At 37.6% G+C, this 13,461-nt stretch overlaps 2 protein-coding genes across 4 annotated transcripts; one reads left to right on the top strand and one right to left on the bottom strand.

Annotated features, from left to right (window-relative positions):
- Positions 1–174: 174 nt before the first annotated feature.
- Positions 175–1,908, top strand: LOC108860039 (coatomer subunit epsilon-1). Its single transcript, XM_018633984.2, has 7 exons — positions 175–457; positions 542–631; positions 721–872; positions 951–1,086; positions 1,202–1,357; positions 1,463–1,545; positions 1,645–1,908. Exons 1-7 carry the CDS (start codon positions 284–286, stop codon positions 1,736–1,738), a joined length of 885 nt encoding a protein of 294 aa, XP_018489486.1. The 5' UTR covers positions 175–283; the 3' UTR covers positions 1,739–1,908.
- A 5,908-nt stretch (positions 1,909–7,816) lies between these two features.
- Positions 7,817–11,005, bottom strand: LOC108849773 (UDP-arabinose 4-epimerase 1). 3 transcript variants are annotated; one of them, XM_056985956.1, is made up of 11 exons: positions 10,936–11,005; positions 10,759–10,830; positions 10,356–10,475; positions 10,017–10,141; positions 9,824–9,937; positions 9,541–9,740; positions 9,317–9,458; positions 9,134–9,228; positions 8,917–9,046; positions 8,412–8,556; positions 7,817–8,317 (listed from the first exon to the last, which is right to left on the bottom strand). In XM_056985956.1, the coding sequence occupies exons 3-11, from the start codon at positions 10,414–10,416 to the stop codon at positions 8,067–8,069; spliced, it is 1,263 nt and encodes a 420-aa protein (XP_056841936.1). In that variant the 5' UTR covers positions 10,417–10,475; positions 10,759–10,830; positions 10,936–11,005; the 3' UTR covers positions 7,817–8,066. The 3 variants fall into 3 exon arrangements, with proteins under 3 accessions (XP_056841936.1, XP_018478912.2, XP_018478981.2); XM_018623410.2 differs by having other exon boundaries at positions 10,759–11,000; XM_018623479.2 differs by lacking the exons at positions 10,759–10,830; positions 10,936–11,005 and adding an exon at positions 10,632–10,708.
- Between the last annotated feature and the right edge of the window lie 2,456 nt (positions 11,006–13,461).

Raw genomic sequence — 13,461 nt, 5'->3', positions numbered from 1 at the left:
ACAAGCAACTCCCGCGCGCGGATTGGATAAAACGCGTTTTATTGGTAAGAAAACATCTGCACCGTTCGTATGTAGGACACGTGTAATTGGAACAATAATGCGAATTTTTTGGCCCTCTGAAAGCCCATTGTGCTGAACATTAGATCACAGTAGGTGTTAATTGAACATTCAAAATGTATGGGGTCTTTATGCAAAACTGATTAAAGTTGCACTATCAGTTTTCTTTCTCTGTTTTTGGAGTTAGACGCAGATCTGTGAGATCTAGAGGAAGAAGACGAGCAGAATGGCATCCATGGCGGCAGGACCAGATCACCTCTTTAATCTGAGAAACAGTTTTTACCTAGGTGCGTATCAAGCGGCGATCAACAACAGCGAGATCCCTAATCTCTCGCAGGAAGATATCATCGAGCGTGATTGCCTCGTCCACCGCGCTTACATCGCTCTTGGTAGCTACCAGGTTTCGCCTCTGTGACGCTCTCGTTTTCTGATTTTGATCTCGCTTTGTTACGATCCTGAGTTGTGATTAAAATTTGTTTCGTAGCTTGTCATCAATGAGATCGACGAAGCGTCGGCTACTCCTCTTCAAGCAGTGAAGCTCCTCGCTATGTATCTATCGAGCCCTGAGAATAAGGTAATGCCATGAGAATTTTTGAGATTACCAGTTACGCAATCGCATCGATTCATGTTCGAGTAAACGTTAGATTATGTGATATTGGTTAGGAATCAACGATTGCTAGCTTGAGGGAATGGTTGGCAGATCCAACTGCTGGAAACAATGCTACTGTTAGGTTGATTGCTGGTACTATCTTCATGCATGAGGAAGACTATAGCGAGGCTCTCAAGCACACTCATTCTGGAGGAACTATGGACCTGTGAGTGATTGTTCTATGTCTAGGCTCGTTCTGTTTAACTTGATGATTGATTTTTATGTTTCTGCATTTTTTTTGTAGACATGCTTTGAATGTCCAGATATTCATAAAGATGCACAGGTCAGATTATGCTGAGAAACAGCTGAGAGTGATGCAACAGTTTGATGAAGACCACACACTCACTCAACTCGCCAGTGCATGGTTGAACCTGGCAGTAGTATGATATGAATATATATATATATATATCCATTTCTTTTTCTTCTGTTCCATATAATGTAGTGAAAGATTGTTAGTGTCTCTCTAATACTAAAATGTTGTATGCATGATCTCAGGGGGGTTCCAAGATACAAGAAGCTTATCTAATCTTCCAGGATTTCTCTGAGAAGTACCCAATGACAAGCTTGATCTTGAACAGCAAGGCGGTTTGTTGCATGCATATGGGTAACTTTGAAGAAGCTGAGACTCTTCTGCTTGAAGCACTCAATAAGGTGAGTGCTGAGCATACTTTTTCATACTCGGTTTCTCGACTAAACTCAAACAAACCACCAAATCAGAAGTTTATACATTTTACTATGTTTTTGTTATCACTGTAGGATGCGAAAGACCCAGAAACTCTTGCAAACTTAGTTGTGTGCAGTATTCATGTGGTGAAACAATCATCATCACGTTACCTAAGGTGATAGTAATATTCTAATGATCAGGTCAAACTGCAATTTGTGCACAACAATGCATCAATGAGCTTTACTTATTCCGCCATTTCCAATCAATTTTGCAGCCAGCTGAAACTGTCGCATCCAGAGCATGTACTTGTGAAGCGAGCAGCCTCTGCTGAAGATAACTTCGAGAGAGCGCTTCAATCTTTAGCCTGAAAACCCAAAATCCATGGTTCACTGCTAAAACAATGCATAAGGACTCTTTGTCTCACCTGGAGTCGTTGCTTTTATAATCTATCAGAATGAACATCTTATTCTTACAACCCTATCGTGAAACTAGTGTATGAATGTTTTTCTTTTCATTGGACATGTAGCATTTTCTTTGATTTCTTCTCACCGAATCTTTTGTTGTCATTCTGTTCGAATTCGACAGTACTAGAGATTTGTTCCTAAAAATGTAAAATCCAAAATCTAAAAAGAAAAAAAAACTTAACAGATGAGACAAATCAATAATGTCAACAGGAAAAGCTTAAATCTATTAAGAATGGTTCAGTCAAGGGTCAAGAAAGCAACTAGGTAATGTTTCAACTGTCTCGGTATGGGTCAGTGCTTGGATAGGAGGAGATGTGAGAAGAAGGCCGTTGATGAAAAACATATCTGTCGATTTGTTGCTTACTGTCGATGATCGCACTGATGCTCAATATAAATGTTGGAACTTGGAAAGGTTGGAAGAGGTATTTTTATGAAGAAGATATGACCAGAATTTTGGCGATGAAAACTGCTTTTGATCAGCAAGACTATTGGGTCTGGCTACATAACAGGAATGGTAGTGTTATGATCAGTGACATCAAACAGTGGTTTAATCATTTAGCTTAGACCGGAGTTGGTTAAGTTAAATGATTCGGTACAAGAAACGATTGGAGATAACCGGGTTGGTTATTGAAGCTAGTTGGATCAGCGTGTACCGGGTCTCGTCTACATAAGTGATTGAGAAAGGCAGAGCTCATTATCCCGTAACAGAAAGATACTTCAGAGAAGATCAGAGAGAGAGAGCGCAAGAAGAAGATCATCGTTGAGCTGAAACTGTATCTCGTTTCATAGCTAGTGACTTGATCTTTGTACTCTCTTGGTGATTGATTCTAGTGGAGTGTTGCTTGTACCGTCAAGCCCCAGATGTAAAGGATCCATATCGGATCCCGAACTGGGTAACCAAATCTTGTGTACTTTTCTTTTCTGCTTATACACACGAGTGATCGAGTGAGGTGAGAGAGAGTTACAAGAGGCAAAGCGAAGTAGAGATCGTACGTGAATCCATTGATTCATCACAAAGTGGTATCAGAGCCTGGTTCCTTGGATGAAGGAATCGATGGGGAAGATCTCGCTGGGGAAGATCGAAATCGCGTGTTTCGATGGAAAAGGCGATTTCACGATGTGGAAGAAACGGATGCTCGCTCATCTTTTTATCCTTGGTTTGAAGGAAGCATTGATCGAATCGCCAACAACGTCAGATCTTGGGATTACGATCAAGAAAGATGAAGACGAAGAGGACTTCAAGGAGCGGATCAAACAGGCTGAACTCGAGAAGTCTGAGAAGGCCGAGAAGGCAATGAACATGATCATCCTGAATCTTGGAGATCATGTGTTACGGAAACTGGATGATTGTACAACGGCAGCTGCGATTTGGACTGCACTCGAAAGGTTGTATAATTCTAAAACTCTACCTAATAGAATTCATCTTCAACATAAGTTCTACACTTTCAAGATGACTGAGACTAAGTCTATTGATGAGAACGTAGATGATTTCTTGAAACTTGTTTCCAGGTTAAGCAGTGTCAATGTTTCTGTTTCAGAAGAAGTTCAAGCAATTCTTCTGCTAAGCTCACTTCCGGCTCAATACAATCAGCTGAAGGAAACATTGAAGTATGGAAGGGAGACTCTGACTCTGGAGGACGTGACTAATGCTGCTAAGTCAAAAGAGATCGAGTTGAAGGATGTGAAGGAGTCAAGCACCTCGCAGAGATCTGGTGAAGCTCATTACACTCGAGGAAGACCAGATAGAAGAGATAGCTACAAGGGAAAGAGCAACTCGAACAAGGCTAGATCAAGATCAAGGTCCAAGGTCACCTGCTGGTACTGCAAGAAGGAAGGTCACTTGAAGAAAGACTGCTATGCAAGGAAGAAACGCATGGAGAGCGAGGATGATGGAGAAGCAGCTATTATGGTGGATAAGCTGCAGGAGATAGATGCTCTTGCTATCTCTGACCAGAGTTCAAGCGACAAATGGGTGATCGACTCGGGTTGCTCGTATCACATGACCTCTCGGCGTGACTGGTTCAGTGACTTCAAAGAGATCACTGGAGGACAGGTGTTGCTAGCAGACGACAGAGCTGTAGCAGTACAAGGAGTGGGAACAATCCGCATCGATACGCAAGGAGGAACAATTAGCAGACTTGCTAATGTCAGGTATGTTCCTAACCTCAAGAGAAACTTGATATCTGTGAGTTCTCTTGATGTGCAGGGCTTCAGACAAGAAGGTGGAGAAGGGAAAACTCGGTTCTTTAGGAACAACAAGTTGGCGTTGCAAGGAACTCTCTGTGGAAGCTTGTACTTTCTTGATGGTGAGACAATACAGCCAACAGCAAATGCAGTTGTGGCCAAGAAGAATGACGACACAGCTCTATGGCATGGTCGTTTGGCACATACGAGCATACGAAATCTGAAGGTGCTCGCGGACAAAGGCATACTAGACAAGAAGAAGATCACTGCGATGGACTTCTGTGAGAGCTGCGTTATGGGTAAGAATAAACGGCTCAGCTTTAATGTGGGTAAGCACAATAGCGATGCTGTTTTGAGGTATGTGCATGCAGATCTTTGGGGTTCACCCAATGTCTGTTTCTCCCTGTCTAGAAAGCAATATTTTATGTCTATAATAGATGATTATACTAGGAAGGTTTGGATTTATTTCCTAGCCACTAAGGATGAAGCGTTTAGAAATTTCTGTGATTGGAAAAGCTTGGTTGAGAATCAGCTGAACCGGAATGTTAAGTGCCTTAGGACTGATAATGGATTAGAGTTCTGTAATTCTGCTTTCGATAATTTCTGTAAGACTCATGGAATAGAAAGGCATAGGACTTGCGCATATACTTCGCAACAAAATGGAGTTGCGGAGCGTATGAATAGGACTATTATGGAGAAAGTGCGCTGTCTTTTGAGTGAAACAGGTCTTGAAGAGAAGTTCTGGGCTGAAGCTGCTGCAACTTCGGTTTATCTCATTAACCGAACGCCGTCATCAGCAATCGATCTCAACATACCAGAGGAGCTTTGGTTAGGCAAGGTTCCAGGTTACAAGCATCTCAGGAGGTTTGGCTCGGTGGTCTATGTTCACGTGGATCAAGGGAAGCTAAGACCGAGGGCTTTAAAAGGTATCTTCATAGGCTACCCAACCGGTGTGAAGGGTTATAAAATCTGGTTGCTTGAGGACAGGAAGGTTGTGGTGAGTCGCAATGCAGTGTTCAGGGAAGATTGTCTCTACAAGGATCATGCTCGTGAGAAGAAGAATGAAGCAGTATGTGTATCGACAGGTCAAGAAGAAGCTGTCAAGAACTCAGTTGATATTGAGGAAGTTTCAGAGTCGACTACAACAGAGGGTCAAGTTGAAGGTGGAGCTACTCAACAGAAAGAAGAAACTGGTGATGGGAACGAAGAAGTCACAGAGGATTTGAGCAATTATCAGTTAGCCAGAGACAGAGTACGAAGGGAGATAGTGAAGCCGGCAAGGTTTACAGATGATTCAGAGGTAGCGTTTGCGTTGTCAGTATCAGAAGAGATAGATGGAGAGGAGCCCAGAAGCTATGAGGAAGCTATGAGAAGCAAATACTCAGAGAAGTGGAATGCTTGAATGGATGACGAGATGGTGTCGTTGGATAAGAATAAGACGTGGGCTCTGGTAGATTTACCAGAAGGTAAAAAGACGATAGGCTGTAAATGGATATACAAGTACAAGCCTGGAATACCCGGTGTAGAAGATCCAAGATTCAAATCGAGACTCGTTGCGAAGGGTTATTCGCAAAAGGAGGGAGTTGACTATCAGGAGATTTTCTCTCCAGTAGTGAAGCATGTGTCCATCAGAATGGTGCTGTCTATGGTAGTTGATGGTGATTTGGAGTTGGAGCAGTTGGATGTAAAAACCGCGTTTTTACATGGGGAGATAGAATAAGACATTTATATGGATCAACCACAAGGATATGAAGTAGCTGGTAAGGAAGATAAAGTCTGTAAACTGATCAAGTCGCTGCACGGGTTGAAGCAAGCTCCACGACAGTGGAATAAGTGTTTTGATCAGTGCATGATCAAGCACGGTTTCAACAAGAGCGAGTATGATTTATGCGTTTACTACAAGAAGCTGAAGGAAGACGAGTTTATCTACTTACTACTGTATGTAGATGACATGTTGCTGGTGGCAAGGGAGATGTCAGAGATCAACAAGGTTAAGAAGATTCTGAACAGCGAGTTTGACATGAAAGATTTGGGGCCGGCGAGCAGGATCTTGGGTATGGATATAGAGAGAGACAGAGCAGGTGGAGTTCTTCGGTTATCTCAATCCAGATACATCAAGAAAGTGCTGCAAGTGTTTCGAATGGATCAGGCACATCCGGTGTCAACACCATTGACTGCCCATTTCAAGCTTATGTCAACTGAAGAAGGTGACCAGAATGGTGGAGTTAATGAAGAATTTCCATATTCAAACGCTGTGGGGAGTATCATGTATGCCATGATTGGTACTCGTCCTGACTTGGCGTTTGCAGTGGGAGTTGTTAGTCGTTTCATGAGTCAACCAGATGCAACTCATTGGGCAGCTGTTCAGTGGGTACTAAGGTATATGGTGAAGACTCAAGATATGGGGTTAGTCTTCAGGAAGCAGAGCAGAGGCGAGGAGTTCAGAGTTGAGGGTTATTCAGACTCGGATTTTGGAGGAGATCTGGATCGAAGGAGGTCAACTACTGGTTATGTATTCAAAATAGGAGGGAATACGGTCAGTTGGAAGTCTGATTTACAGCAGGTAGTGGCGTTATCAACAACGGAGGCAGAGTACATTTCGTTGGTGGAGGCGATCAAAGAAGGTTTATGGTTGAGAGAATTAACTGAGGAGTTGGGTTATAAACAAGCGGAAGTGAGTGTACGATGTGATTCTCAGAGTGCGATTTGTCTTGCAAAGAACAACGTGTTCCATGATAGAACAAAGCACGTAGCCGTATCAAAGCATGTTGCTTTGAAGATGAGCTTTGTGAGGGACATGGTCAAGACTGGAGAAGTGAAGATTCAGAAGATATCAACTAAGAAGAATCCTGCAGATATGTTAACTAAAGTGATTCCATGCTTTAAGTTTGATCAAGCTCTTGAGGAGCTTGGAGTAGCCAAGTGCTAGAAAGAATGGCTACGCTTGACGGTATAAGGAATGAGCTTGAAGCTGTTGATGTCAAGGTGGAGATTGTTATGATCAGTGACATCAAACAGTGGTTTAATCATTTAGCTTAGACCGGAGTTGGTTAAGTTAAATGATTCGGTACAAAAAACGATTGGAGATAACCGGGTTGGTTATTGAAGCTAGTTGGATCAGCGTGTACCGGGTCTCGTCTACATAAGTGATTGAGAAAGGCAGAACTCATTATCCCGTAACAGAAAGATACTTCAGAGAAGATCAGAGAGAGAGAGCGCAAGAAGAAGATCATCGTTGAGCTGAAACCGTATCTCGTTTCATAGCTAGTGACTTGATCTTTGTACTCTCTTGGTGATTGATTCTAGTGGAGTGTTGCTTGTACCGTCAAGCCCCAGATGTAAAGGATCCATATCGGATCCCGAACTGGGTAACCAAATCTTGTGTACTTTTCTTTTCTGCTTATACACACGAGTGATCGAGTGAGGTGAGAGAGAGTTACAAGAGGCAAAGCGAAGTAGAGATCGTACGTGAATCCATTGATTAATCACAGGTAGCTATCGGGTCACCAGGGTATGAGCAGAGAAGATGACATCAGAATAGCAGAAGCGAGTCCTTCCTTGAATGAACTGAAGAATGAAGTTTGGAAAACTACCACTGCTCCAAAGATCAAAACTTATATGTGGAGAGCAATCAGCATTGCGATACTTGTTGGTGAACTTCTAGTCAAAAGAGGGGTCAAAACGGATCCATGTTGCCAAGCTTGTGGATTCTATATTAAGGTTTCTGGGTATTTTGCAACTCCGGTTGATCTTTCATGGGTCGGTCTTTGAATGAAAATTTAACAGATGACCAAAATATATAAATTAAGAAAACTACTAATAAATAAATAAAAACTGTTGAGAAAGGTACATATATGATGAATGGCTGCTTCCTATCAGAACCTAAAGCCATTAACAAAATGAATATCAACGTGACACTAATCAATCAAAATCTCATTTATAATATGGATATTATATCTTTTATTTTTCATAGACCATCATCCTCTCCTAAAGCTTCTCCTCATCTGGGGATCAAAATCTCCATTCGTCATCAAAGGACTGAAGAAAGTCAGTAAACCGAGAGATATGATGAGGAGGTTGAGCCATAGCCATCACGGTGCAGCTTCTGCCATCTCCAAGCAGTCTCAAGACTCTCCTTGAGATTAGTGTGCTTAGCCGTCCAGTTAAGTTCTTTCCTGATCTTGCTAGGGTCACTGTAAACCTCAGCGTAGTCACCTGGGCGTCTAGGCAAGTACTCGATCTTGATCTCGACGCCAGTTGCTTTCTTGCAAGCCTCAACAAACTCTTTCACCGAGCTACCTACTCAATAACACCAGACATTTAAAAGCTCAGTCTCCAAATCTATATGCCATTCTTTTTAAACAGTAAAATGTAAAAGCCAAAGTCAACATACCTTTCCCGGTACCAACATTGTAGATTCCGACTTTACGGGGTTTTGCTTTTTGAAGAGCCTTAACATGAGCATCAACCAAGTCAGTGACGTCAATGTAGTCCCGTACGCAAGTTCCATCGGAGGTTTTGTAGTCTGTTCCTTTGATCTAAGCAAATATACCAAAAGAAAAAAAAAAGAAGATCTATGAATAAAGAAAAGAGTCAAAGGTTGTAGAGAGTAGCCACGTGAATGTAACAATTAGACTAATATTTATTTTTGCTTTAATAAAAAAGAAACTCAAAGAGTTTTAAGTTGTCTCAATTATGTATTTTGCTCAGCTGTAAACTACTCTATTAGCTGCAAAAACATTCTTCAGCATGTTCTACAGCATGTGCCAGCTCCAAAAAAGGTGAACTTTAAAGAATCAGACAGAACATGAACTAGTGATGACCGTCCAAATAACAAAATGTCAAAACCATCTTCCGGACATGGAAATGAGGTTCACGAAATGAAGAAAGTGATTTACCTGGAGACCAGGCATGATGCCACGTGCAGCATCAAAGCAAGCACCGGAGATTCTTCCATGCTCCCGCAGCTCAGGCCTTGGTGCTTCACCCAATCTACCCTCTGGATCAGACCCAATCACATTGAAATACCTGAAAAAAAAAAAGAAAAACAATTGAGAAAAAGAAAAAAAAACATGCAGAAGAAGCTTTGTTAAGACTAGATCACTAAAACCAAACCTTAGGATCATAACCGCCATGTTTGAGTTTTTAGAGAAATCCAAAATGATATCCTCTGCCATCTTCTTAGCCTTCCCATATGGATTAATTGGAACCTGAAAATCACCAGTGTTTAGTGGTTAGAAGAAGAAGAAGAGCATTGGCTATAAAACAGTTGAGAGAAGGCGAAACGTGTTTCACAACCTGAGGAGTTCCCTCTGTAATTGGCATAGTATCAGGCTCCCCATACGTTGCACAAGTGCTTGAATATATCAAAGTCTTTACTCCATGAGCAGCCATTGTCTCTAGTACCACCAAAGTGTTCGATGTAATATTGTGATAATACCTGTTAATTAATTAACAGAGAACATAAAGTTCACATCAGATCAAATACTGGCTTTAAGGAAGAAGCTCTCAGTGATACTCACTTAAGAGGGAACTGTGTGCTTTCCCCAACATACGCAACAGCAGCGAAATGCATGACGGCGTCAAAGGCGTTCTCAGAGAATATCTTGTTGACAGCCTTTGCATCTCCGAGATCAGCATAAATAAACTGAAGCCTTCCAGGCTCCGGAAACAGTTCTTGCAAAACCTTTACTGCACCGAGGTTCCCACGTGATAGATTGTCCTGTTCAACCAGAAAAAGAGATTTATACTTTAATATACAGTAAAAGAAGACTCTGAAGCAGGTGAACCAAAGGAGATATATACCACAATGGTGACTCGGTATGATTCCTTAAGAAGCCTAAGAGCTGCATGTGAACCAATATACCCAGCACCACCAGTGACTAGAACATGTGTAACCCCTGGCTCATGTACAGAAAACTGAAACACACAAAAAAAAAATCAAGAAACCATTCACAAACTCAAACAATGTCTGATTAGGAGAGTAAGAAGTTGTTACCACACTGGGAGTATTGAAGGTTGGAGATTGTTTGAGCATGAAAATGCACAAGGCTGTAAGAGAAGCAGTCAAAAGAAATTTTCCAAAGTAATTGTTTTTCTTCTTGGGGTCTGCGTAATCCAGTCCTACATTCCCCCAAAAAAAAATAACCAAGATCTGTTAATATTAGAACAACCAACAGGACAAAAGATTCACACTTTGAAGTTCTCCTTAACCCACAAAGCTTCATATATTTTATTAAAGTTACAAACTAAACACACACAGCACAAAGTTAAAGTTTCAGAAGAAGTGATTGAAAATTTTAACTACAATCAAAGCATTTTCCAGAGATTTAATTACCACCAAGAGAGAGAGATCTGTTTTGCCTCGCTTGGCTTCTTGCTCGAGTAAAATTAAACATTTTTTCTGATTCACTTCAAGTTGATGATCAGCAAACTCCCTACCTACTCCCTAATTCACCTGCAAGAGAAAAAAAGAGAGTAAAAATTGAATTAAAAACATTTTCAGATTAAAGAAATAAGACCCCAGATTGGGAGAATCTTGTCGGAGCAATGTTGGTCCCATGACAAATGACAATTCAAAAAACCAAACAAACATCAAATAAGAGAGACCAACCCAAAATTAAAAATTTCGACGATTTGATGAGAAGAAAGAGAAGCAGAAGAACGGAAGGAAGGAAATAAAACAGAAGCCAAAAGAAAAAAACGCCAAAAAAAAACAATAAAGGAAAAGGGAAACGAACCTTGGAGAAGAAAACAAAAAGGGGCATTAATGGCAGCTCGCTCACGTGTGTCCACAGGAACAGGTTTTTTCTCTGCCGAACCAACCAGATTTTGAGGAAAGGCTCCAACTTTTCTTATGGGTTCTCTCAGAGAAAAGAAAAAGATTCAATTTTTATTTAAAGAGAGAGGAAACGTACGAGGAGGAAAGAGAGAAAGAGGGGTAGGCGCGTTTCCGGTGATGGCGATATAGGGAGAGTAGGCGGAAATTCCTCGGTTTTTAGATGCTGCTATTAAAATTAAAGTGTCATTTCATTTTGTGTCTAATTTTCTAATCAATATACATATTTGACTTTTTGTCAGCTTTTTTTCTCTTTTATACTCTTTTTAATACTTACATGACATGTGGCAAGAATGATGGTGCAGTCCTCATAATTCTGTATTATTATTAGGATCACGATTGATAAATTAAATTTTAGTACTAATATTCTAGTTTCGATCACATTATAGATGAATATTGGTTAATTTACATTTAAATTTACATTTAGTAATTACATTGGTTAATTTAGACATGTTTGAATATTTTGAATAAAAGTTATGTTTTATTTGTTAAACTTTAATATTTCATTTGTATCAAGTAAATATATTTTATCCAATTTTTAATACCTAAAAATTTTAAAGCTTTATTTAATAAATTATAATTAAATATATATTGATTAAATATTTTCTTTAATAATATTTTATAAATTAAATATATTGTAAAACTTAAGAGTTTTTATTTTTTGTGTGTGAATATATATATGTATTTAGTTCATCTATCTTATTAAAACAGAAACATTCTGTTGGACCTAACATCTATCTTATTAAAACAGAAACATTCTGTTGGACCTAACATTTATTTTGTAAGTTTTTAAATTAAATACAACTTTATTCTTTATAGTTAAACATACATTAAATCACTAATGTTTCTTTCTTTATACTATTATCCATGTTTCCAAACAATATATTTATTTCTTTATACTACTATTAATGTTTTCAAACAATATATTTTTTATACTACTATCAATGGTTCCAAACAATACAATAATTAATCTTAGTTTTTATATCTATCATTTTCTTTTTAAAATTTTGTAGAAACGTCATAATTTCATAAATTGTAAAATAATGAACTTTAAAATTTGGATTATAAGATTATAAATTATGAAACTATTACAATTTAAATCAAATTAGATTACATATCGGTCATCCAACCGTTCAATCGGTTAGTCTCGGGTTTTAGTGATTTTTTAAATATGAATATTTTAAAACCTAAATTGAATTGTTAAATCTCCGGACTAACCTGTATAATCACAATTGAGTTGAATTTAAAAACACTGATTTAAATGCAAAAATATTTCAAATAAACACTCTTTAAAAATTACCAAAATATTTGTTAAGTTATTACTGAAATTTTTCATCGTAAAATATTCCGCGTTTCCAAAGCGCGGGTCAAGATCTAGTGATATTTATAGTAGCAAAATATCTTCTTAGGAAATATAATCGTACGGTTGTTGAAGTTTTTTTGGTTATTGAAGTCCAGATATTTGGTTACCATATGAATATTAATATATTATTAAAAACTGTAAAGAAGATCAAAATTAATGATATCATCTATGATGAAATTGAAATAAAAAATATATCTCTGTTTGTCGTTGTCTTAATGTTGGTTAATCTTGTAAAAATGTAAAAAAATATCTAAAAACCGTTTTTTGTTAACATAATAGCCTAATAGGTTAAAAAAATATTTAGTTACCATATAAATAAAGATATTATTAAATTAACGTAAAACTAACAAAAAATATAAAAAATGATATCATTTATGATGATATTGAAACATCAAAAATATTTTCAGTTTGTAACAAACTTTTTGAAGATAACAACAAATATTGTGACCATAAAAATATCCAAATCTTGTAAAGCTTTGTAAACATATTCTCTAGGTTTGTTTTCATAGTTTCGAAAAATTAAAAAAATTTAACCTTTGTCAAAAAGAAAAGTTTTTATAGTTTCGAAATATTCAGTAATTCATTGCTAAATATATTATATTGTTTTATCTTTTGTATGTTTTTTATATGTTTGTGAATCAAAAATATGTATTTCAAATTTTGTTATTACAATGATTTAGGAGATATTCAAATTTAAAAGTATTTATATATCATAGGAAGCTACATTAAGAACTATTAATACAAATCTCTATAATATTATTTGAGAAGTCAGTTTCCTATGTGTCGCGCTCACGTTAACTCTCACGATGGTTGATTACGCTGATACCCTTAATAAATTAAAAAAAATTACATTTAGATACTATTATTGAAATTTTTATTTAGTTTCCTTTTAAATTTTTCCAAATAACATATATAATAAAAAGGAAACATTTATAAAGTTTTTTTAAAAATTAAAAACGAAAATATATATTTATATAATATGATTTTATTAAAAAGGAAATTTCACAAAATAGAAATATTCTATTTAAGACTATTTTAAATAACATAAAATATACTTTTGAAGTAATAAAATATTTATTTATATCTATATTTTCTTAGATGAAAATATATATTTGTATATAATGTGATTTCGTAATCTATAAATTATATTTTACTTATATAATATGATTTCTAAAATACAATCACAAAAAATTAAACTGTTTATTTTAAAGAGATATTAAAAATAAAGTAAAATTAACTTTT

The sequence above is a fragment of the Raphanus sativus genome, chromosome 1 (genome assembly GCF_000801105.2).
Source record: "Raphanus sativus cultivar WK10039 chromosome 1, ASM80110v3, whole genome shotgun sequence".
In the NCBI taxonomy this organism is placed as follows: domain Eukaryota; kingdom Viridiplantae; phylum Streptophyta; class Magnoliopsida; order Brassicales; family Brassicaceae; genus Raphanus; species Raphanus sativus.
This window is presented reverse-complemented; position numbering and strand designations above follow the sequence as displayed.

Bases quoted from the DNA above. Each gene is read 5' to 3' on its own strand.
- LOC108860039 (XM_018633984.2), top strand. From the start codon at position 284: ATGGCATCCATGGCGGCAGGACCAGATCACCTCTTTAATCTGAGAAAC. The intron at 1,087-1,201 runs GTATGATATGAA...GCATGATCTCAG, and splicing joins CATGGTTGAACCTGGCAGTA to GGGGGTTCCAAGATACAAGA. The intron at 1,358-1,462 runs GTGAGTGCTGAG...TTATCACTGTAG, and splicing joins TGCTTGAAGCACTCAATAAG to GATGCGAAAGACCCAGAAAC.
- LOC108849773 (XM_056985956.1), bottom strand. From the start codon at position 10,416: ATGTTTAATTTTACTCGAGCAAGAAGCCAAGCGAGGCAAAACAGATCT. The intron at 9,938-10,016 runs GTAACAACTTCT...TGTGTGTTTCAG, and splicing joins CCTTCAATACTCCCAGTGTG to TTTTCTGTACATGAGCCAGG. The intron at 8,318-8,411 runs GTATGTTGACTT...GTTATTGAGTAG, and splicing joins CAATGTTGGTACCGGGAAAG to GTAGCTCGGTGAAAGAGTTT.